Source organism: Eptatretus burgeri, chromosome 8 (assembly GCF_056783735.1).
Source record: "Eptatretus burgeri isolate ZD-2024b chromosome 8, Ebu_testis_v1, whole genome shotgun sequence".
In the NCBI taxonomy this organism is placed as follows: Eukaryota; Metazoa; Chordata; class Myxini; order Myxiniformes; family Myxinidae; genus Eptatretus; species Eptatretus burgeri.
Genome location: NC_140968.1, coordinates 16177312 through 16203328, shown reverse-complemented (window position 1 = coordinate 16203328; position 26017 = coordinate 16177312). Strand labels below are relative to the sequence as shown.

Below are 26017 nucleotides of genomic sequence, written 5' to 3'. Positions count from 1 at the left end.
CATATTTCTTTTTAAGAAAATCGCAATTATCATTGTGAACGTACACACACACACGCACACACGCACGCACGCACGCACGCACGCACGCACGCACACACGCACACACGCACGCACGCACGCACACACACACACACACACACACACACACACAATCTTACAATCTGTCTGAATGCAAACATGTTCAGTTAAGTTTACAGCTCTTAAGTCTTGAACAATTTAATTGTATTTTACTTACAATGCCAGCGATAGTTTGCCCACGATTTGGCAAGTCAAGCACTGAAGAAAAGTTGATCACAGCACTCACCAAATGCCATTTAATTAATAATTTTCTGTATTAACTGCGATAACTCACCCACTCACAAAAACTTGCTCAAGGACGTTGAACACTTTCAAACTCACGTTTCCACTCATTTGTATGAAAAATAAATGCAATATACTGAATTAAATATTCCAAATTAACCTTTAAGCTGCAATACACATTGACGAATCACTTTGCTTGTGAAACACCGGGACGACAATGCATTGACGTCCGTCCTAACGTCCATCTGAGTGACAGCACACACTCTGATGTTAAACACTGTGATCTCAACAATTTCTGATCTCGCTTCGTGCTCAATTGGATAATATCAAAGGCATTTTATAACGAGTAATAAATGCTGATCGAAGCAAACCATTTGTTGATTGTGTACCAAAGGTAATTATATCATTTCTTCGTTTCAAAAACGAGCATTGAAATGCCTTCCAACGTCCTGTTCCGACATAACACCATATTCAGCCCTGATTGGTAACACAACACAGATCGGTGGATGAATGGGAAGGGTCCTTCTTATTTGGTGCAGACGAGGTTAACCTTCTTCCACTTAATTCACCGTCGGCTCGTTTATGATTTATTTTATCAACGCTTTTCGATCATCTGACGTCACATTTGTACAACGAATTTGTCATTGGGCATCGACACGACACAGTACACAAGGCAGTACAGTATACTCTATACGACGTCATATTTGCTGAGCCTTCGAGCATTATAAAGTGATAAATAATTTTCATGTGGTTTTTTCAAAGTACAGTTTCATACCTTTTGCACAGAAGAGTTGCAGTACTATCCCAAAATACCGTGCACACTATATTGGCTACATTTACCTACCTGACAATGGCAGAATCAATAACTCTACAATCCATCTCAACCGAAGATTTTTCTCTCATTTGCTCCACCTGCCAACCAACATGGCAGTCAAACAAAAACATCCGGATATTTTAACAACCAAATCGCGTATGTATTATGTTGACCTTTAAAATTAGATTGAAACAATTTTATTGGCATTTAAATCAGTGTGACGGCATCATCAATGTCTGCATTACCATGGTGACCACATAACATTTAACTCTAAGCTTACTTGTAATTTATGAAATACACTGTGGGGGGGGGGGTTAAAAATGACATTTTTCACACATTAAAAGAGAAATCCTCGTAGATTTTAAAGCTCCCTCACAACCGCTTGCACACGGTTGGAATCCTGAATGGAGGGTAAAGTCTGCTATGGGTGGGGTTTCCCCTGGGTTGGATTCCTGACCCAGTGTTTGACATGCAGGCAATTAGAGCTCCAAGCTGTCTCTGAGATTAAAATTAAACGTCAATGTACGAGGTGTGTTCAAAAAGTATCCAACCTTAATTTTTCGTGCGTAAAAAAATGAAGCTTGGGAGGCATGGTTTGGTGCACGTATGTCGGCGATCCTAATCCGTATGCGTGAATATTTTCCCGCCTGCAGAAGCTGTCAGTCGCCGACAGACCGCCGATGAGTGAGGAAGTGTAAGTGAGCGCAGTCGGATTTTCGTTTTTCAGAAAATGACGGATCAATGTGATCTCATCGCCAGTGATCACTGTGTTGAAGAAGTTGGGATCGCTGTTCACAGTCTCCAGCATGTCCTGTGCGATTTCCAAACGGAGTTGCTTCTGCTCGATCGTTAGCAGCTTTGGCACAAAGTTAACTGAGATTCTCCTTAAACCCAAATCCTCAGTCACAATGGAATGAACGGATCCAATGCTGACGCCCGCCTCATCTGCAAGTTCTCTGATCGTAATTCGATGATCCTGCATCAGCAGGGTCCTCACTTGGTCAATGACGATCTCATTTCGGGATGTTGAGGGCCTACCAGAACGTGCTTCACTTTCCACTGATGTGCGACCATCTTTGAAGCGGTTGTACCACTCTTTAATCTGTGTGATGCCCATTGCTTCATTTCCGAAGGCCTGTTGAGTCTTGCGGATCGTTTCCAATTGGGAATCGCCAAGATTTACACATAATTTGATGCAGTGGCGTAGTTCAAGTTTTTCAGTCATTTTGTCAAGAACAAAAATCCAACGGCGCTCACTTGCACTTCCTCACTCATCGGTGGTCTGTCAGCGACAGCTTCTGCAGGCCGGAAAAAATTCATGCACAAGAATTAGGATCGCCTACATACGTGCACCAAACCACGCCTCCATAGCTTCATTTGTTTACACACAAAATATTAAGGTTGGATACTTTTTGAACACACCTCATATGTTCATTTTACAACCCAGGAATACTCTGTTCGTATAATACGCTATATATTTTAAATACATCACCTCTCAGCCCAATTTAATCTGTTAACCAGCTTCATCACCCGAGCACACCAAACATTCTCTTGTGTCATATCTCCACTCACACAGCTCGAAACACTCACCCAAACGAAACAAACAAACGAGTGATTGATTATGACAAGGACTGGCATTCTGAGAGTTTTTCCACATTTCTATTTTAACACGTTGAATCTGTAAATGCCTTCCATTCATCTGCCATGCACAATAAACACAATGGTAAATTATATAATTTTATTGCTTCCTATTTTCCAGCAAAAATATGAGACAGGCATTTCAATTTCATTATGGTCAATGTGCACGGCATACATCAAATGGAGATGAAAATATGTTTTAATCGTCTCACACGGAGGATTCACATTTAAACCCAAATGCCTTTTACCTTTCATCTTCCAGCAATGACAATACCATTGTATTTCCAGTCATTAAAAAACTTCTCGTATTCTTTCCAAATTTTGTCGGATCTCACCAAAGTTTTTTTTTCCTCTGCAACCCCATCACACCAGGTATTGCTCCACGAAACACCGGTAGACTATCCAAGCTCGTGATTCATCACTCGCAATGCCTGCATGGATGTGCACCCCTCGGGACTTTCGACGACAATTGCACAGAGTTTTAACAGTCAATTTTCAGTCTCACAGATTCATATTTACCAGAACCGATAAGATAAAACCAACCAACACCACCCTCATATCCACCTAAATATAATGATAATAAACTTTTCTCACCTTTTGGCAAATGCCATTGCTGAAAAATTGTCATCCCATCTTGGTCTCATATGCACTCAAGATCAGATAAGGTTGAACAATATCTCAAGCTTCAACACTTTATATCTTTGAATCCTATTTTATTTATTTATTTAATTTCCATTTCATAAATGTTCTTGCAGGCCAAACACTGATCATGGTGGTCAACTTGTATTCAAACACATCTTGAATTCATGTAAATGAATTTCCCACAGGAATTAAAGTCCCTCACCTTATCTGATCTGGAAACCCATGTCTTCCATCAGCCCACTCTGCAACCATGCTCATCCAGGTCTTAATGCTCCTGCCTCTGGCTTGCTAAATTTTGCAAGAAATTCTCAATTCCTCCTGTACATTTGAGTCATTTATTAAAACAATAAAACATATGCAAGTAAAAACGAGAACACCATATCGATATGGAGAATTCAGAGGCACTTCAAAAAGCAATAATCTTCCTCTGATTCCAAAGGACATCGAAATATTGCATTCTTACATAGTGTTCAGTGAGATGGTCTGTTTTTCTTTCCCAGTTGCTGAAACCACCCTGACATGTTAAGGATTCAAGATAGGGATCATTTACAGCTTTGTGGCAGCAGCCATCTGGAGGTCAGCTTAATTTTGAAGGGCTGAGGAGTATTTATGAACTGAGGGTTGATAGGAATTTTGTATGATATTCAGAGATCAGAGAGGTGAGTTCAACCTCGGCACAGAATGACGTCATCCCATATTGGTGCTTGGATGGATCACATATGGTTCCGTGGTCTGAATTGCGAAGGTGAGGGAAAGATTTATAATCTGAAGCTGACAAAAGTGTAAAAACATATCTGGATATTTCCTGAAACCAGCATTCCATTGGAGCAAGAATAATACCTCCGCCCAGACTTTCAAACACCAATATAATTCCATGAATCAAAATCCCTTAATTAGCAAAATAAAATCAAACAATAGGTAATGTTCTTACACTGAATAATGATTAAAGATTACTTGAAAGGTCAATCTGTTTTGGGCACCTTTACTGGGCAGATTGATCATCTTTCAACAAAGAAAGAGATAAGGTCGTTTAAAATGCAAATTTCTATTAAGATAACAAATACATGTTCAAGCACATAGAATTGAAATAATCATGCCATATTTGAGTACATTTTACATTAAAGGGTGACAATACATTTACTTTTCAATCAAGTTTAATTGGCAATATTTTATTATTATTTTTATCAACCTCAACCTCATGATGCAAATTTTGCAGAAATTTGCAGACTTCTCTTTGCTGATTATTTTTTGCAATATTTTGTGTTGTCGATGGGGGCCTTCTCCGATTCGGAGGTATTTGAACGATGCTTCTATTTTCGGTCATGTATTGTCTGTTCTTTTTGCATGGACTTTTGGATGCTCTCCTGCGTGGATACTCATATGCATGTTCAAATTGCCATTGTGAGAGAAACCCTGATCACATATGGAGCATTTGTGAGGTCGCTCTCCTGTGTGGGTTATCATGTGCCGATTCAAACTGCCTTTTTGAGAAAAACCTGCATCACAAAGCGAACATTTGTGAGGTCGCTCTCCTGTGTGGATACTCATATGAAAATTGCAAGAGTCTTTCCGAGAGAAACCTTTATGACAAAAGGAGCATTTGTAAGGATGCTCTCCTGTGTGGATAATCGTATGTATTTTCAAATGGCTTTTTTGAGAGAAATCTTTATCACATATGGAACATTTGTAAGGACGCTCTCCTGTATGGATCCTCATGTGCTTATTCAAATCGCCTTTTTGAGAGAAACCTTGATCACACATGGAGCATTTGTGAGGTCGCTCTCCTGTGTGGATACTCATGTGCTTATTCAAATCGACTTTTTGAGAGAAATCTTTATCACATATGGAACATTTGTAAGGACGCTCTCCTGTATGGATCCTCATGTGCTTATTCAAATCGCCTTTTTGAGAGAAACCTTTATCACACATGGAGCATTTGTGAGGTCGCTCTCCTGTGTGGATACTCATGTGCTTATTCAAATCGACTTTTTGAGAGAAACCTTTATCACACATGGAGCACTTGTGAGGTCGCTCTGCTGTGTGGATACTCATATGAAAATTGCAAGAGTCTTTCCGAGAGAAACCTTTATGACATATGGAGCATTTGTAAGGTCGCTCTCCTGTGTGGATAATCGTATGTATTTTCAAATGGCCTTTTTGAGAGAAATTTTTATCACATGTGGAACATTTGTAAGGACGCGCTCCTGTATGGATCCTCATGTGCTTATTCAAATCGCCTTTTTGAGAGAAACCTTTATCACACATGGAGCATTTGTAAGGACGCTCTCCTGTATGGATCCTCATGTGCTGATTCAAACTGCCATTGTGAGAGAAACCTTTATCACACATGGAGCATTTGTAAGGACGCTCTCCTGTATGGATCCTCATGTGCTGATTCAAACTGCCATTGTGAGAGAAACCTTTATCACATATGGAGCATTTGTAAGGACGCTCTCCTGTGTGGACCCTCACGTGCTGATTCAAAGCGCTTTTGTGAGGGAAACCTTTCTTACATATGGAGCATTTGTAAGGACGCTCTCCTGTGTGGATCCTCAAATGCTTATTCCAAGAGTCATTTTGAGAGAAACCTTTATCACAAACAGAGCATTCATGTGGGTGTTCTCCTCTGTGGGTCCTCATGTGTATTTTGATGTTTCTTGGTGAAGTAAAATCTTCATTGCATATATTACACATTTGCCTTTCGATTACCTTTTGGGGGTTGTTTAATTGAATATCGATCTTTCTGCTGTTTTCACCAGATGTATACTTGTAGTTTAAAGGTCGTGAGTCTTGTTCTTGGGATTGTTTCTTCAAAATAGACATCTCCTTCACAATCACGCTGCTCCTGGACCTTATCTGTCCAAATGGACTCCTTGATTGTTCTACAAAAACAAACAGCAAGAAGTTATTTTACCTTTTTCTGTCAAACTCAAAATGCAAAATATTTCACAATTTTATGAACCCTCCTTTCAAAAGATTGAATGTTCATTTTGTAGGTTTCTGCTCACCTTTTGCAGAACGGACAGGACTGCTATTTGTGAAATAAACAACTGAATCTTCCTTTGCAGAAGCAGATCTTAAAGTTTCTGAGACAGATGAACCGTTGTGTCGTCTGGATTCCACATTTACAGGATATACTGTTGTGAGGCCTGGGTTTCGGCAGCGAGCACGACTGCCAGATGGAGCAGTAGAGTCGGCTCCACCGAACACCCGGAATTTATAGGTCGCCACCCCTGATAACTCCGGAGCCGATGGGTCCCTCATCAGACCAAAGATCGCCAATAGGTCAACCGCGTGGGAAAGGGTCGATTGCCAATTTCAATTTACCTAAATACCCACGTCGTCCAAACTACTGGGGAAATTCACCCTCGGCGGAGCTCGAGCGGAACGAGCCGTTGGTATGCTCGAACTGTGCGTAACCCGTGCGGATGGTTACCGAGGTCCATCGGTCCAAATTCACAATTTCCCATCAAGCACCGCACTAAGCCAATGAAAGAAACACAGAAACAAGCTGAAACATTTAACAGGGGATTTATTTATAATCGGGGGGGGGTGGGGGGGGAGGAGGGAACACACAAAGACCAGAGTGGTAAATAAGGTGCAAAAAAAGCACTCAACAGTTTCTACTTATCAGACGGGCCCACACACAAACACGCACAAAATAAATGGGACGGCCGGCCTTTATTGATGCCCCCCCCCCAGCTTGGAGGGAAGGTGAGCCGAAGGGGAGAACCTGTCTCGCACCTCCCAGCCTCGTGCGGTTTTCGATGATCCGGTTCGGTGGGACTCGAACCCGCAACACGATGCGATTATGGATGCCAGTTGGCGCGAAGGTGGATCAGACAGAACGCCGGCAGGCCAGACGAGACGACCAGGCGACGTGACCTTGACTGGACCTCCGCTGGACCTCAACACAACCGAACTCCACTCGACTCCAACTAATCTCCAGGCGGATCCTAACTTCACTCGAGCACAGTCGGGTCTCAACACACTCTGGCCCAACAACTGCGCTGGACCGTTCGCAACCTCACTCGCGCACCGTCGGGTCTCAGCACTCTCTCGCTCCGTCCGATCGTGCCGAAAACAATATCCTCTTCTTGTCCGGTGGGGGGGGGGTGGAGTAGGGAGATGCCTCCTCGCGACCCGCTCTCCCTCACTGGATGGTTTTGGCATGCAAAATCGCTCGTCGCCTCTGTCACTGGCCAACACGGGCGCCAAGTCTGTTGATTGGTCCGGGGGCGTGATGACATCACGCGGACCGCCCCTCACACAGTGGCCGAGTCCCATTGGTCAAAGGACGCAACCTCGCTCGCATCACCCCGATTGGGCGAGAGCCGCCGCGAGGTTCCGCCTTGAACTCCGCCCACCGCGGGCGCTATGGCGTCAGGTTGAGGAAGCAAGGCGAAGGAGTGTTGTTGTAATAGTCTTTGTTCAAGATGTCAGAAAAAAGATTTAAAGCTTGACTATGAGATAACTTCGCAGCGCATGAACACTAAATTCTCATTAGACGAGGGATGGGACCCGAACTGGAAACACATATTTGCCGATATAACTGATCTATAGGACCTGGCTGGTGTGTGTGATGGGTCCCAGATTCGTAGCAATACATCATATGAAAACAATGAAGGACATAAAGTTGAAAACACTGCAAATATAAATCTGGTCAACAGGTCAACAGGACGTCACTTCTGCTGTTAGAACGAGGCTCCATAATGTTGCCGACATTACAGGATAGGAATCAAGGTGTTCACAAGGAGAAATATACAACTATATATCTATGTGTGTTCACACCAACACATGCATGTTGCAACCATTTCAGAGATAAGTATTTCTCCATGTTTGACTCGTTATTACCATAAGTTGGTGAATATAAGCCACACTATAATTTTGCGATTTCTCGTGTTGCCTTCCGCTTCGGGGATTTTTACACTTGTTGATTGCACTTGTCACTGCCAGATGCTGCATCTAACTCATGAAATCCAAGTTTTCCAAACCAGATTGTTTGTGTTTTTCTGATACATCTTCATCCATGTGCTGCTGTCATATCCCTTCAAAAACACAATAGTTATGAAATGATGTATGAATGCTCAAGAGGCTTTTTGTGCATGCGCTGTGTGTGCATTTTTCAATGACTCGGTTCTACTTAAGACACTTTTAATCTGCCGTTGCACGTGCAAAAGCACAATTCAAATATCCTTTTATTCCATGAGCCTCGACAATGTGCAGAAAAAAAAAAAACAATTTTCAGTGTTTACATGAGAGAGTGGCAATTGCAAAAAGGTTAACCACAAATGTTGTGTTTCTGAATTCAAATCGGACTCACAAATACAGGAATATAAGAAATATCAATGGATGAGAGGTCCCGGGTTCATACCATTTGCTTTTAATACAATCAGCGAGCGGCGGCAGTTGGCACACCACACACAGACGCTTCTCCTCTCATCAACAGATGCAAAATCTCATACAATTACCTCTGCCACCAAAAGTGGAAGGTTATGGTTTCACCCCTTTCTATCTGTCTATGCCTGGTGTTGGCTTCATGGTTAGGGTGGCGGGCTTTGGTTCCTCGGGTCCTGAGTTCAAATCCCGCTCAGTTATTGAATTAATACCAGGTGGGGTTAACTCAGCCAGTCATCCTTCTGAGGTCGGCAAAATGAGTGCCAGCATGCTGGTATACTGTGTCGGAGTGGCGACCCATCCAGGATTGTGCCCAATAGCCAAGGAGACTGCTTAAGCAGCACCAACACTCAGGACAGAGAATGGTCCCAATATCCTCCGACTCTTCTCTGTCTGGCTGATTGTGTGCAGGATATCCCAAAAAGTGTGGACGGATTCAGACGAAGCTTGGTCTTCGGACCTCAAGCTTAGTATTCAGATGGACCTCAAGCAACCAAGGTCTCTGCTCTAACTCGATAGATCGCTCAATGCAAGCTGCTGCCAATGAAACAGACATCCATTTCACAGAATCCTTCCTCCCAAGGAATGTCCCCGACTCTTTTGTGTCTCCCTGGCTATTGTTTCCTCTCATTTGATGGGCCTCAACGCCACCTCTGTGGTGGAGTTGCACTTTACATTAATAACTCGATCTCTCAATACCCTTCTATTCCACTGATTGCTCGGGGTATTCGACAGTACTTGATTTGGCATCGGAGAGTTGAAAAGTTCTGTCGACCTCGAATTAGGCTTTGATGTTTTTTCATTTCCAACTGGTGAATGGTGAGGGTGAGTGGTTATAAACACTGTGATAAATTATAATGAATTTTTTTTAAGCTTCACCACACACCGAACGATCAATTCATTTACGCATTGTGGTTTTGAGAAAGCTTTTTCTTCAAGGCGCTGTCACACCTTGACTTTTCAGCCAGCAATGGCAACGTATAAAAATGTATGTAAAACGTTGGCGTACGCTGAAGTTTTGAGGTTTTTAAAAAAAGTTTTGGTCGTATTCATAACGTGTTGGTCATATGCATAACATATTAGTAACAGGCACAGAACGTTTCGTTGTCTTATAGATAACTTATACCAACGAATGCTTAGCCTGTTGTCGGCGTTCACAACCTATGCCCAATGATAGTTGAACTTAGGCATAGCACGCTGCACATATCGCCGACGAACTCGTGGCGTTCTCTGTTAAAAACCTGCCGCATGCCGATTAAAATCATAATTGCCTGAAAATTGGAAGTGTCAACATTGCAGTCACACCTTGAAGATTTAGCCAGCGTATGCCGACCTATGACAAATGTGTCTAAAACGCTGGCACACATTGAATACGGTATGGGTACGTTGTGTATACGTTAGGAGCACGCTGAAAAACAATGAAGTACGCTGTCATATTCCGTGGTGCGTCGAGTACGTCGTGAAATTTCAAGCATGCTGAAAATTTTATGACGTACTCGACGTATGGCTCACAAGTTCCGCATACGCTGGCAGAAGTTCTCGGCACGCTCCGCGATCGTTGACACACGTCGGACACACGTTACTCATAAGTCGAAACACATCGAGGTAATGTTTAGCATACCCGAAACTTAATTTTTAACCTATGAGTAACGTGCTTTGAACCTATGAGTAGCATGCTATGAACCCATGTGTAACGTATCTCAAACGCACATTGGCGTATGTAGACGAATTTGATTGACGTCTTCCGGATGACCACAGAACTTAATGAACGTGTTTCTAACTTACATCTACCGTATAATGGCGATTTGGCAGCGTTTAGGGGAATTGGTATATACAAATGGGCTTCACAAGAGGAACCCGTAAGTGTTCCAGACTCCATGTTGAGTAGATGTCAATGTCAGTAGTAGTAGTAGTAGTAGTTGCAGTAGTAGTAGCAGTTGCAGCAGTAGTTCTGGAGTATTTAGTGATGTCGAGGTTAGTAGTCGTAGTAGTAGTCATAGTAGTTCGAGAGAATTTAGTGATGTCGATGTTAGTAGTAGTAGTAGTAGTAGTAGTAGTAGTAGTAGTAGTAGTAGTTTGAGAGAATTTAGTGATGTCGATGTTATTAGTAGTAGTAGTTGTTCGAGAGAATTTAGTGATGTCGATGTTGGTAGTAGTAGTAGTAGTACTTTCAAGTAACATGTTGCGAAGTGTGAACAACGTTCGTGTAGCGTGCTTACAACACGTTACTCATAGGTTAGAAATAAGTTTCGGGTCCGCGAAACATTACCTCGACGTGTTTCGACTTATGAGTAACTTACAAGTAACGTGTTTCGACGTGTGTCAACGATCGCATAACGTGCCAACAACTTATGGCCAGCATAGCGGAACGTGCGAGTCATACGCTGGCATACGTCGTAAAATTTCAAGCATGCAAAAATTTGAGAACAACCCAAAAGTACAACGTTTAAAGCCAGCGTACTACGTCGTATGGCAGTGTTTTTCAGCGTGTATACAAAACGTATACAAAACGTACCCATAACGTATTCGACGTGTGCCAGCGTTTTAGACAAATTTTTCATAAATCGGCATACGCTGGCTAAATCGTCAAGGTGTGACAGCGGCTTAAAGTAGGCTCATTATGATGCCACCTGGAACGCAATTGTTGCATGGACTCTTGGAACCATTTCATGTGACAGCTTAATCAGACTCGGGCAATGGAGAAAGTCGCCAAGTAAACAGATAGTACGCTTACCACCTGCAGATCCTGTCCAACCTCAGGAAGAAGATGCATGGGGCTCAGCACCTCTTCACAAACCACAGGAGCAGGTGATAATCCTGTCAAAGAAGTCTGTTTGAGGCAGCTTGGAGCTATTCACAGTGTTCTCATTTTCCATTTTCTCTACTGTCACACCTGGATGATTTAGCCAGTGTATGCCTGACTTATGCAAAATTTGGTTAAAACGCTGGCACACGTCAAATACGTTATGGGTAAGTTTGTATACGTTAAGAGCACGCTGGCATACGTCATAGTACGCTGGCTTTTTTTGTCGTACGCTGGCATACGTCGTAGTACGCCAAGGTGTTAAACAAATTTTCCATGCTTGAAATTTTTCGACGTATGCCAGCCGATGACTCATACGTTCCGCTACGCTGGCCATAAGTTGTAGGCACGTTATGCGATCGTTGACACACGTCGACACACGTTACTTGTAAGTTACTCATAAGTCAAAACAAGTCGAGGTAATGCTTAGCGTACCCGAAACCTATTTCTAACCTATGAGTAACGTGTTGTTGGCAGGTGACACGATCGTTGACACACGTCGACACATGTTACTTGTACGTTACACATAAGTCGAAACACGTCAAGGTAATGGTAAGCGTCAGTGTTCCAGACTCCCTGTTTTTTATCTTTCCAAAACGAAGTTTTTGCAAGATATGTTAGTCAGCTTGTATGTTTATTTTTTTTGTTTGTCTGTAATCACGTATAAAAAATTCTGCAGAGCACAGTTATCATTGGAAATTTTTGTAACTTCGCATATCAGAGGCCTATAGAGGTCCCTTTCAGCACATAAAATATTGAAGGTCAAGGTCAAAGGTCAAGGTCACTGTCGCAAATCAGGGTAGTTGACGAAACCCGTATTTTTTGAGTAATTTTGATTGGATCGTCTTCAAACTTCATGGGAATATATTTCATGGTCTGGCGCTCAGCTGATTAATTTTTGGTGGCGATTGGCCTTGACCGTCATATGCTTTTTTGTTGTTGTTGTTTGTTTGTTTGTTTTTTGTCTGTAATCACATATAAATCACTCTGCAGAGCACAGTTATCATTGGAAATTTTTGTAACTTCGCATATCGGAGGCCTATAGAGGTCCCTTTCAGCACATAAAATATTGAAGGTCAAGGTCAAAGGTCAAGATCACTTTGTCGCAAATCAGGGTAGTTGACGAAACCCGTATTTTTTGAGTAATTTTGATTGGATCGTCTTCAAACTTCATGGGAATATAGTTCATGGTCTGGCGCTTAGCTGATTAATTTTTGGTGGCGATTGGCCTTGACCGTCATATGCTTTTTTGTTGTTGTTGTTTGTTTGTTTGTTTTTTATCTGTAATCACATATAAATCACTCTGCAGAGCACAGTTATCATTGGAAATTTTTGTAACTTCGCATATCGGAGGCCTATAGAGGTCCCTTTCAGCACATAAAATATTGAAGGTCAAGGTCAAAGGTCAAGATCACTTTGTCGCAAATCAGGGTAGTTGACGAAACCCTTATTTTTTGAGTAATTTTGATCGGATCGTCTTCAAACTTCATGGGAATATAGTACATGGTCTGGCGCTCAGCTGATTAATTTTTGGTGGCGATTGGCCTTGACCTTCATGGTTAGCACCTCAGGTCAAACATATTTGACCCCAAGGTGAAATTTTCAAGTTTTAGGAACCATATCGTGTAGTACCTCAAATTGAACACCTCGATGAGTGCTTTCTAGATATGTCAAGCTTGAGACAGTATGATGTCATTTGGTGACGTTATGAGGCAAACGCATATTTTTCATGGTTACTCCAGAACGATTCTCATCGGAATCTCTCGTAGGCAGATATTCCTCAAGGAGTCGCTCCTGGTGGATAGCAGCTCTGTTCACCTCAGTGTGACCTTAAAGAAGTCACACGTGGTCACCTTTTGGCAAGATACAGGTCACCCTGCGGGTGACATTGGTTAATTTTTTTGTTTTGTTTTTTCTTCTTCGGCGTGACGGTGATGTTGACACTTCGATTTCTAGTGCGGTTATAATACAATATAATTAATAGGCTGCCGCTCAATGATTTAAATCATAACTGCACTGAAAATCGAAGTGTCAACATCACTGTCATAATGAAGAAAAGAAGAAGAAAAAAAACCAAAAAAAAAAAACCAGGGAGTCTGGAACACTGACGCTAACCATTACTTCGACGTGTTTCAACTTATGAGTAATGTACAAGTAACGTGTGTCGACCTGTGTCAACGATCGCGTAACGTGCCTACAACTAATGCCAGTGTATGCGGAACATGTGTCATATGCCGAGTATGTCGAGAAATTTTCAACATGCTGAAAATTTCTCGACGTACGCCAGCGTACTACGATGTCTGCCAGCATACTACGATATATGCCAGCGTGCTCTTATCGTATACAAAACTTCCCCATAATGTATTCGACGTGTGCCAGCTTGGTTCGGCAAATTTTTCATACGTCGGCATACACTCGCTAAAAGGTCAAGGTGTGACAGCGGCTTCACACTTCAATGTCTAGTGCAGTTATGATTTGAATCGTCGAGCCGCAGCCTATGAATAGCCAACGCCACATGATTGTCGGCGATACACTGCTGTGCTATGTATAAGTTAGACTATCGTTGGGCAGAGGTTGTGAACGCCGACAACACGCTCAGCATTCGTTGGTATAAGTTATCTATATGTGATTGAAACGTTCTGTGTACGTTACTAATACATTATGCATACGTCCAACACGTTATTATACGCCCAAAGCATAAAAAAGCATCAATAGTTCAGCGTATGCCAGCGTTTTACATACATTTTGATACGCTGCCATACGCTGTTAGGGTCGAGTGAGGCCTCGACAGGGAAATATCAGAGAGCACGGCTAAAACGTCAAGGTGTGACAGGGCCCTCACATTGTGTGGTACGATATCGACTTCACCACTTGGACACATGACTGAATGAAACTTACAGCCCTGCATATCTGAGCAGATAATTCCTGCCACTTATTGACCGAATCTTGTTCGGTCAGAATAGTTTGATTGCTGATTCACAGCAGGTCTGCACAGTCGCATTTATTTATGTATTTTTATGGGGAGTATTGCCCATCACAAGGCCTGAAAGCCACACACCAAGGTGGGGTCTAAAAAATAAATTGTGGGAAGGGGAAATCACTCGGAAAAGTGACACCAATTCATATCTCTCTTAAACTGGGCAAGGTTTATGTTGCTGGGAAACAGGATGCAGGAAGGGAATTACAGAGTTTGGCAGTGCATGGGAAGAAACAGGATGCAGGTAGGGAATTAGAGTTTTTTTCAGTGCACGGGGAAAAAACTAGAGGAATTTCAAACTGTGTTGACCTGAGAAACAGAGTGTGGGAGTGTGCAGAGGCTGCCAAATGGATAGAGCATGTGAAAGAATGCAAGGGTAATTGATACAAGTGGTGAAGGCACTCTGAGTATCTTCTATTGTTGTACAGAATCCACAAAGCGTCAAACCAAGAGAGGTTGCAGAGATGATGCCAGTTCATGACCAAGCAGATGAGCAACTCCTCATTTAATTCTGTCAAGAAGGGACAGAAGACAAATCAAAAGCATCTTCCACGATGTGACTAGAGTATCCCATGACTGAACAAATGGTGGTCTTCACAGGTGGAGTGAGGCCTCGACAGGGAAATATCAGAGAGCACGACACAAGCAGCAAAGTCGTGTGGAGACTCTTTTGGCTTTGCCACAATGGTACTTATCCCAAACAAAGCAAGAAGGATGTCCAGAACAAGAAGATAAATGCCATCGAGTTAAGAGCCCCCTACAAATTTCAAGGGAGGGGAATGTAGGGTTCTGTTCATCCATCACACCTGTAGTTTTTCAGACTTTATTTTTCCATACCCTTTAAAAATATTCAACTGAAACTTGGTACACGGCTTTATTGTGATACGTCACATAACCATTTCGAGTTTCATGGCATTTCATCAACTTTTCACAGTTATGCTCTTTTTGGACTTTTGTGTAATCTTTGAGAAATTGTTTTTGGATCACCAGACATGTTCAAGAAAGGCTGTGGAAGGTACATGTTCAAGAAAGGATGATTTATCCTTGGCACGCGTTCCAGAAAGGCTGATGTACACTTGTGTTGAAAAAAAGTGTTCAATATTTGTATTTTTAGCTCGCCTGTGAGAAGTACAGAGAGCTATAGCGATACACCCGGCGTGAGCGTGAGCGTCAGTGTGAAAATGTTAAAGTTTTTGGTGCAAGTTATTTAGAAGCTTGCCATTCATTTAATGTGCACTCGGATGCTGATATTTGGCATGGAGGTTCCATTGGGGTATATTATTGATGTAGTGAAGTTGAAATTAAAAAATAATTTCAAATGTTTCAAATTTTTGACATGTTTTGAACTTAACTTTTTTGAAGCACATCAACCTTAAAGTTTTTGGGGCAAGTTATTTAGAAGCTTGCCATTCATTTAATATGTGTATTAGGATGCTGATATTTGGCATGGAGGTTTCTTTGTGGTACACTATTGGTGTCGTGAGGTTGAAATTAACAAATTATTTAAAAAAATTTCATTAGCTCGCCTGTTCGAAGAACAGAGAGCGCCAGCGATACCCTGGCGTGAGCGTGAGCGTGAAAATGTTAATGTTTTTGGTGCAAGTTATTTCCTTTCTAATGTTCTCTACCACACTATTTTTTACTGATTACAATACACAAATACATATATTGCTTTAAAATGATTTTGATCAGACTTCACTGCAATGCTTTATAAAAAATATTATTAGACTAGTCTTTTAAAAACGATAAATGTATAAACAGGCGAGCATTGGGTGGCTTTGACACCAACTCTTTGGTTATAATTACCTCCACCACCGAATGTGGATGGAGTTAAGGTTTTCACTAATGTTTTTGCAAACGGATTCAGTTGAAAGTTATTCGGCAGGTTTGATGTATGATGAGGACAAATTGATGAGATTTTGGTGAAGTTCCAGATCTGGATATGAGAATTTCTAAAGTGATTCTTAACTAATGGGAGATGAAGACAAAAAACGATGCACAGCACGATATTTCAAGAGGTTGTGGAAGAGTTGGCTCGGTGACAAGAACAAGCCCTCAATAAATACCATTTTATTGCATTCATCAAGAAATGTCTTTAATCGCATCTCTAACCCAAAAATTAAAAAAACGCTAGTTTGCTGTGTGTTTGCTTTTCACTCAACGACCCTTTTTTTCCAACTTCAGTGCCAACACATCCCTCTCACCCCACCCTCTCAAAGCAACCATCACACTCTTCTCCCTCCAAGCTTCCTTCTCACCTTCCTCAAAAACTCCCCCTCACCTCTCCCCACCATTCATCCCCCTTACTCAACGTTCTAAAAGCAGCCACACCCCTCTCATCCACAAAGCTCCCTCCACAAACCCTGCCGTCTCACTCCATCTCATCTCTCCACATCCTCAAATCCTCAACTGCCTTCTGCTCCCTCTCTTGCACCCCCCCTCTCCCCGAGCACCACAGAGCCCTTTCTACTCCTCATCATCCACCCCCCAGCTATTCTGCAAACCCCACACTCTTGCAACAACTCTCCTCACCTCCCCCCTCCTCCCTTGTCCCTTGTCCAACCCTCCCCCACCCCTCCCATCCCCTGCACCCAAATCATCCTCACCTCCCTCTTCAGGAACAGTGTGGACCTCAAATATCCAACGCCTTCCCTCAAACATTACAGATCTTTCCATACAGGATGCCACTGACAAACCAGACATAATCTGCCTCCAGAAACATTACCAGCTCAAGACGTCTCTGACTCCCAAGTATCTCTCTCTGGTTACTCCCTCCTCTGGTGTGACAGAACTGAGCCTCCTCCGAATGGAGGAGTTGCTCTCTTCATCAAAGACTCTATTCCTCAATCTCCATGCACCACCATCACTCCCCCACACTTCCAGGAATACCGCTGGCTTCGGCTTCCTCTCCACTCCAACCTCATGTATATATGTGTACTGTACCGTCCACAAAGTTCATTGATGACCCCATTTACACCTCTTTATCTGAAAACATGGATCAACTTCTATCTTCTCATCCAAACTCTCTCTTCCTCATATGTAGTGACTTCAATTGTAATCATGCCAGTTGGCAAGGTGTGGGTACCTCTCTCACCTGCCATGGCACTTCAGCAAAGGTTTTCTGCGACTCATTGGGACTGATACAATCTGTCAATTTCCCAAGCCGGATCTCAACCAAGGATACTCCATCTCTTCTGGATCTGATTTTGACAAATTTCCCTGAAAATATCTGCTGTTCTTCCTCTGCTCCAATTGGTTCTTCTGACCACATGCTTGTCAAAGTGGACATCTCTCTGGCTGTTATCAGAGAACCACCTCACCGCTGTCGAGTCTGGCATTCCACTCGCGCCGACTGGCAGGGTCTGCAAGCAGCCATCAAACTTCCAGACTGGTCTCCGATCACTACTTTCTCCAACATCCACTCATCCTGGGAATTCTTTCAAAGAACTTGCTCTCTCTCATGCACAGATTTATCCCCCTCGTCTTCAGTTGACCGACCCTTCCTCCCGCCCGTGATTCACTGAAGCTTGTGGCGAGGCAGTTGTCCGGAAACAACTTGCCAATGCCTCATGGAAAGCAAACCCTGAGTGTCATCTCAGTTTCCTCCGTAAAGCTCGGAACAAATGTGTATCTACCCTCAGGAGAGCCAGAAAACAACATCTTACTCAGCTCAAGTCTCTCCCTCTCAAATCTCTCTCGCTCCTCCAAATCCTGGTGGCATCTTATTAAATCTGTTTCTGGTGTGTGTTCCCCTTCCATCCCCTCCCTGACCTCAAACGAATGCACTGCTGAAACAAGACGTGAAAAGGCTGAATTCCCAAACACGGTGTTTGCATCAAAATCTTGTGGCCGAAACCCATCGCTTTCTGTAACCACCTTACCCAGTCGCACTCAACTGCACCCTGGAATCTGTGTCCTTTTCGCCTGACAAGGAGAAGAGCTTGCTGTCAAACCCTGACTCAGATTCTCAAACCAGTCCAGACGGCATCAGCCCAGGTGTCCTAAAAACCTGCTCCTCTATTCTTGCTCACCCTCCCTCTGTTCTATTCACCCTCTCATTTGCTGAAGGTCATTTGCCATCTGCTTGGAAATCAGCAAACATTACTTCCCTTCATAAAAAGGTGCAAAAACAGATCCCTGCAATGGCAGACAAATCAGCCTTCTCCCAATCATCAGCAATGTTATGGAATCTATCATCCCTTCAGACATTAAATCCTTCCTCTTCTCCAATGGCTTGATTTCTGATCATCAATTTGGTTTCAGACCAGGTCATTCTATCTCTGCGACTCTCTGGAAAATCCTCTTCATCTCTTTCCTGATGACCCCACCCTCTGCCGTACCATCTGTCATCCCTCAGACCGGCAAGCAGCAGTTTCTTCACTCTCTGCAGTTCTGGGTAAAATCACAAACTGGTCCAACACGTGGAACATGTCTTTCAATCCAGACATCAAACTCTCACTTTGTCTTTCAGAAAGGACCTTTTGGAAACACTCCCCCCCACCCCCACCCCAACCAATCAATTTTCTCAACAACCTTCCAGAAGAAGGTCATTCATTCAAGCTTCTGGGTCTCACCATCTGCCATGATCTTTCTTGGGAAAGCTACATTTTCAACCTGGCCTCCAAAGCCAGTCGCCGTCTGGGAATGCTCCATCGTGCAAAGTCCTTCCTCCGCCCACCTGAGCTCCAGAACACAAACAAAGCTTTTGTCCACAGCCTGATGGAGTACTGCTCTCTCCTCTGGGCTGGGGCTCCTGCCTCCCACCTTTCTCGGCTTCACGCAGTGGAAACCAGGGCATTTCGGATCATTGGTATCTCCCGCAATGAGGCTGAGACTTTGGGCCTCTCACTCTCTCACCACAGGCAGGTCAGTGGTCTTTCTTTCTTTGACAATCTACTTTCCGGTTTGGACCCCTGCTCTGTCTGTGATTTGTCGCCACCATATTTCTGCAGGGCATCTAATCAACTTCTATCTTCTCATCAAGGTCCGCCAACAACCCCCTTCTGGTAAAACTACCAAAATCATGAATTACTGATCACCTTCACTTCATTCCTCTTTTTTTCCTGACTTTAGATAAAACTCCCTCCCTCTGCTCAATCCCTTTCTTCCCTCCAGGCCTGCAAATCAGCAGGTCACCACCACCTCTTCTCTTCCCCTGTCCAAATCCTCAATCTTTTCTACCCCCGTGAATCCACTCCAAACCCACCTCCTTAAAATTCCCTGCTTTCCTTCAGGAAAGTCCCTGTAATGTCCATCTTCTATACCACATGCTCCCCACCTCATCCCTCTCCCTTCCACAGATCTTCGAATGTCTCTGTTCCCCACTATTAACAGCACTGTCATACCTTGACGATTTAGCCAGCTTATGCCGACGTATGAAAAATTTGTCTAAAATGCTAGCACACGTCGAATACGTTACGGGGAAGTTTTGTATATGTTAAGAGCACGGTGGCATACGTGCTCTTAACTGAAACTGAAACACGGTGGCATACGTCGTAGTACGCTGGCTTTCGTCTTAGTACGCTGAGGTCGTCCACAAATTTTAGCATGCTTGAAATTTTACGACTTATGCCAGCGTATGATTCGCACGTTCTGCTATGCTGGCCATAAGTTGTAGGCACGTCATGCGATCGTTGACACACGTCGACACACGTTACTTGTGAGTTATTCATAAGTCGAAACATGTCGAGGTAATGTTTAGTGTACCCAAAACTTATTTCTAACCTATGAGTAGCGTGTTGTAGGCACATTATGCGATCGTTGACACACGTCGAGACATGTTACTTGCAAGTTACTCATAAGTCGAAACACGTCGAGGTAATGTTTAGCGTACCCAATACTTATTTCTAACCTATGAGTAACGTGCTTTGAACCTATGTGTAATGTACCTCCAACGCATATTGACCTATGTAGATGTATTTGATTGATGTCTTCCGGATGACCACAGAACTTACTGAACGTGTTTCTGACTTACAACTACCGTATAATGGTGTATTGGCAGCGTTTAGGGGAATTGGTATATAACAAGGACAAATGTGTCCAAGAGCGGCGTCCTAAAGATTTGGACTTCACCAGAAGAAGAACAAGAAGAGGAAGAAGGATTAAAAAAAAAAACAACAACAATAACTTACCATATTTCGTAACGTGCCCTCACTCCAAGTCCGTCATGGACGAACTACGTTCATGACGAGAAAAGTGTTTTTACGAAATTACAATATATTAAATGGAATAATGTTTTAATAGTAACGTGAACTTTTACAAACTTAAAAGCAAATGTCTGAATATATTTAAAAGTTAATGATAGACAAAAAAACAAACAAACAAACAAAAAAACCACAACAACAACAACAACAACAACCGATATTTCATCACGTGCCTTGATGGAGCCAAGGAGAAAATAATAAAATGTACCTTGATGGAGAAAATAAGTTTCGGGTATGCTAAACATTACCTCGATGTGTTTTGACTAATGAGTAACTTACAAGTAACGTGTGTCGACATGTGTCAACGATCGCATAGCACGTGCCGACAACTTATGGCCAGCATATGTGGAACATGTGTCATATGCTGGCATACGTCGTAAAAATTTCAGCATGCTTAAAATTTATTGACGTACTCGTCGTACTACGACGTATGACAGCGTGCTTCAGCGTGCTCGTAACGTATAGAAAACTTACCAATAACGTATTCAACTTGTGCCAGCGTTTTAGACCCATTTTTCATAGGTCGGCATACGCTGGCTAAATCGGCAAGGTGAGACGGTGATGTTGACACTTCGATGCATAGTGCGGTAATGATTTAAATCGTTGAGCGTTAGCCTTTTAATAGGCTACGCCACGTGATCGTCGGACTATCGTTGGGCATAGGTTGTGAATGCCAACAACACGCTTATCATTCGTTGGTATAAGTTATCTATAAGAAAACGAAACGTTGTGTGTACGTTACGAATATGTTTTGCATACGTCCAACTCTTTATGAATACGCCAAAAACTTTTTTTTTAAAACATCAAAAGTTCAGCTTACGCCAGCGTTTTACATACATTTTGATACGTTGCCATTGCTGGCTAAAACGACAAGGTGTGACAGGGCCCTTAGTCCTTCCCTCTCCCACCCACTTGTCTCATGCCCCCATTGCCGTGCGTTGTGTGTTAGCTCTAATTGGAACCTCGACCAGGAATACAAAAAAAAACCACAAAAAGCCGATTCGATTCTGATTCAGGTCCGGATCCAGATCCAGCCTTTCAGTGCAATACAAAACGTAAACTTTTCAGCCTGGTGGAGGTATGAGCTCCACTGAGTGCCATTCTCAATATATTTTTGTTCAATATTGATATTTATGTTCATTGCACATGTTCAAGAAAGGGTGACTGAGAGGAGTTCAGGTGTGCCAAGGAAAGACTTTGTATGACAAAGGATACAGTCAGTAGCTGGCTTTCGAAGACAACTTTGAAATGTGGTTTTCCCCAAGAAATATCATGGCTGACAGTGAGACCAAGGATTTTAAGTGACTGAACTTCAGGAAGATTTTCAGAAAAGTAGATGGGGTGGGGAGGAGAGGGGGGGGATTACCAGAAAAACCTCATGGAGAGGGATCGTGAGAGTATAATACTTATCAGGATTGAAAGATATATTCCAAGTTTTTTGCCTTCTTGCGATTTTGTCAAGGTCTGGAGAGGGGGTAGATGCTGCAGGCTACCTGTCTGAACAAAGAGGGATGTCACAGCACAGGATGAGGTTATCATCAAATACACAAAAGATGATTTGCCAGAGTCAGAGATCATTCATGAAGATGAGGAATAGGACTGAACCTCAAAAACTGCTTTGGGACACTACAGCCTTCACAGGGAGAGGAGATGTTGTTTCATATGCAGCCTGTGGCTGCTGGTTACATCATTTTTCCATTAGCGTGCCTGTGCCGCTGATGCAGTGCCCATGTTATCAGTAATCTGGTACTCATTTTGCCAACCTCAGAAGGATGACCGGCTGAATCAACCCACTTGGTGTGATTTCAACGAACTCTCGTATGTCATCAATCTTGTTATTGAAGAAAATGCTTATTTATTTGAAAACATATTGAAATGCTCATCTTCCCTTCTTGATCTGGTATCAGCACTCCACGTGTTTTTCTTCATGATGATTTATTTTATCCTCTTCTTCTTGTTCTTCTTCTTCAACACAGTTGTATTTTGTAAACCTGTCTCTTATGGAAACGCTGGTTCTGTCATCCGTCTTCAGGTTGTGCAGCTCCACCTTTCTCCGTGCTTTGAACAAAAATGCCATCCACCCATCCCACGATGCTCATCTCATAAAGTGAAATATAGGAAATCTGGGAAGATGTGTGCAGTTTGTCTGCACACAACAATCAAATCCCATTCACAATATTTTGCAGTCGAACCCCTCTGTGTCAGTGCTATCTCAAACATAGACTCCAAGCCCACGTCCTTCCACGTGTCCCACTCTTCACCATCCCTCCAATTCATGTCCCCTCTTTCTGCATCCCCCTCACACCATCTTCTCCAAGCTCCCCCCGACCAAACTCACCCCTCTCATCTCATCTCTCCACACGTCCTGCCCCTCGCAGTTTACCTTTCATCTCACCCCCTCCCACATCTTCCCAGCCTACGCCCACCCAAAACCTTCTCTGCTGTCCCTCAATGTGTGTACCTCAAACATCTGAGGCCTCCGCTCCATCCTTACAGATCTCCAAATCCAGACTGTAACTCACAGCCCAGATAATGTGTGTTTTAACAGAATCCTTTCTCCCATGGGATTCCCCTCATACTGTCCATGCCGAAACGAGTGGTAAACAAACCACTTCGGACATGTGCATCATTTAAATGTGCTGTTACAAGGAAAATTTTTTGCAGGGAAATTTTGCACAGGAGGAGGCTCATCATGCCTTCACCAATAAAACAGGGATCACTTTGGAATTTAATGTGAGTTTGAAGAAAACATTCACTTTACATATCATGAATGTAAATGTCTTTGACAAAAAAAATTTGTTCCAAATAACGATAACACAAGTTAAAAAAAACAAAACACATTAATGGTTGAACATCAAGGTATTTTTTGACAAGCGAGGGTGAATAAAATAGTAACATACCAGACTTGGGTGTGAATCCATCATCCGGATCTTGGAGGTTGCACACATCACTGAAACCGATTCCCCGGAAACCCGGAACATTTTCCAGCTGTACATTTTGGAATCCATTAAACTTTTGGCAGAAACTGGAAAGTTCTCGAATAGCATTCTCCAAGTTGACGAATAGACTTCCCAACAGAGAAGAGCCTGCAAGCTGGACAACCTGCGGCTTCAAAAAAGATTTCACAAATTTACAGAAGTCAGCATACATTGCAAATTTAAATTTCTCTTTGGCGAGAGAGAGGAGCTCTGTTCGCAATGAATCGGAGTCTGTACAAGCTCGAATAACCTTCTGATTCTCAATTCCAAGTATACTGATCACTGCTTGGGCTGTTTCTGCTCTCAATCCTTGTGATTGGAGCCATTCCAAGAAGTTGTCCATTTCACCGATGACCTGCCAGGGACACAATGCTTGTGTTTACAAAGGAAAGGTTATACATGTTATTTTCTTTACTCTGCATTTTATCCAAGCAATGCAAGATTATGCAGACAGTTGGTTCACCCCATGTGAACTGGCAGGACGGCCTTGAGGGAGACACAATTGCACCTGAGTTGTCAAGCATGGGTTTGAATCCAGACACGGCTATAAACTGTCACCGTGGTGTTTCACACACAGGAAAAGGGATCAATGCGTTTCCCATCCTTGGGGTGAACGTTTAACTGGGCATCCCCTCTCACAACATTCGTTGGGAGACATTAAATATCCCATGGCAACTTTCTCAAAGAGTAGGCAAGCCGTCACTGTCATGCTGTCCAAAATTCCAAATTTCTTCTCGAATGTATGGGGTGCTCTACATCAGTGGCACAGTAATGATGCAACCAGCAGCCACTGCAATCAAAATGAAGGAACCAAAAATCATCAAAATGAAACAACTCAAAGAATAAATCATGAAAGAACCCCTCACCTCAACTCCCCTGCCTTGCTCTCTCATTATTGATTCATTAATAAGCAAATAATCAATGTCCATGTGCAAAATGGTAATGCATCAACAGTAACACCATGGTTGCACAAAACAAGGTCAAAACAAGCAGAAAAGCCTTGGTTGAGAAGAACCTCTTATTTCTTTTTCTCTTCCTCATTTCCCTTTCATGGACACCCAGCAGGATTAAATACAAAATCTGCCAAAGAGTGCAGGAGCTCCTTGTGAGCCAATGGCCATCCATATTTGGTGCAAACCACGTCCATGGATGTTATCCTGCAGTTGCGTACCTTGCCTTGGAGTTTGGTGGCCGTATTTGCACTCCGGACACTGTAGTGTGTGGTAGATGACACCTCAGCACCACGATAACAGTCAAATCTCCTTGGGGTAATTTGAGGCATCCCTTTTCATGGATGTCTGTCTGCAATGTCCTATCCCGAAGTGTTGTGGATGAGCCAGGCATTTGCCTGGGGGATGGCCAGATGGAGGCGCCTGGAGTACCAGTGGAAAGTGAACGCGACACACTGTGGCGCATGATTCCAATGAATGAATTCATGAATTTCTCTTCACACAGTGTGACATCTAATGTTTCTACTCTGCTACTGCCTCCACCCATGGCGGTACGAGGTGAAATGATGTCTCACGCAACAGTCATCTTCAAAGCCTCCTCTCCGTTTGTTCAACATGTGAATACCTTATGAGGACATAACGAGTACAGGCAGTGGTGAGGGGATAGAGGGTGGTGAGAGCAGGCAGTGATGAGGGGGCAGTGAGAGTAGGCAGTGGTGAGAAGGCAGTGAGAGAGGCAGTAGTGAGGGCAAGTAGTGGTGAGGAGGCATTGAGGGCAGGCAGTGGTGACGTGGCCGTGAGGGCAGGCAGTGGTGACGTGGCCGTGAGGGCAGGCAGTGGTGACGTGGCCGTGAGGGCAGGCAGTGGTGACGTGGCCGTGAGGGCAGGCAGTGGTGACGTGGCCGTGAGGGCAGGCAGTGGTGACGTGGCCGTGAGGGCAGGCAGTGGTGACGTGGCCGTGAGGGCAGGCAGTGGTGACGTGGCCGTGAGGGCAGGCAGTGGTGACGTGGCCGTGAGGGCAGGCAGTGGTGACGTGGCCGTGAGGGCAGGCAGTGGTGACGTGGCCGTGAGGGCAGGCAGTGGTGACGTGGCCGTGAGGGCAGGCAGTGGTGACGTGGCCGTGAGGGCAGGCAGTGGTGACGTGGCCGTGAGGGCAGGCAGTGGTGACGTGGCCATGAGGGCAGGCAGTGGTGACGTGGCCGTGAGGGCAGGCAGTGGTGACGTGGCCGTGAGGGCAGGCAGTGGTGACGTCACCGTGAGGGCAGGCAGTGGTGACGTGCCCGTGAGGGCAGGCAGTGGTGAGGAGGTAGTGAGA

General features: G+C 43.6%; 1 protein-coding gene across 1 annotated transcript in view; it reads right to left on the bottom strand.

The window, feature by feature from the left end:
• LOC147021195 (uncharacterized) overlaps positions 1 to 26017 on the bottom strand; it is a 103944-nt gene that overhangs the window by 53724 nt on the left and 24203 nt on the right. Inside the window, 2 exon segments of the mRNA XM_085893699.1 lie at positions 4807 to 6276; positions 23675 to 24107. Coding sequence (XP_085749825.1) covers positions 4807 to 6276; positions 23675 to 24095 — 1891 coding nt within the window. The 5' untranslated portion in view covers positions 24096 to 24107.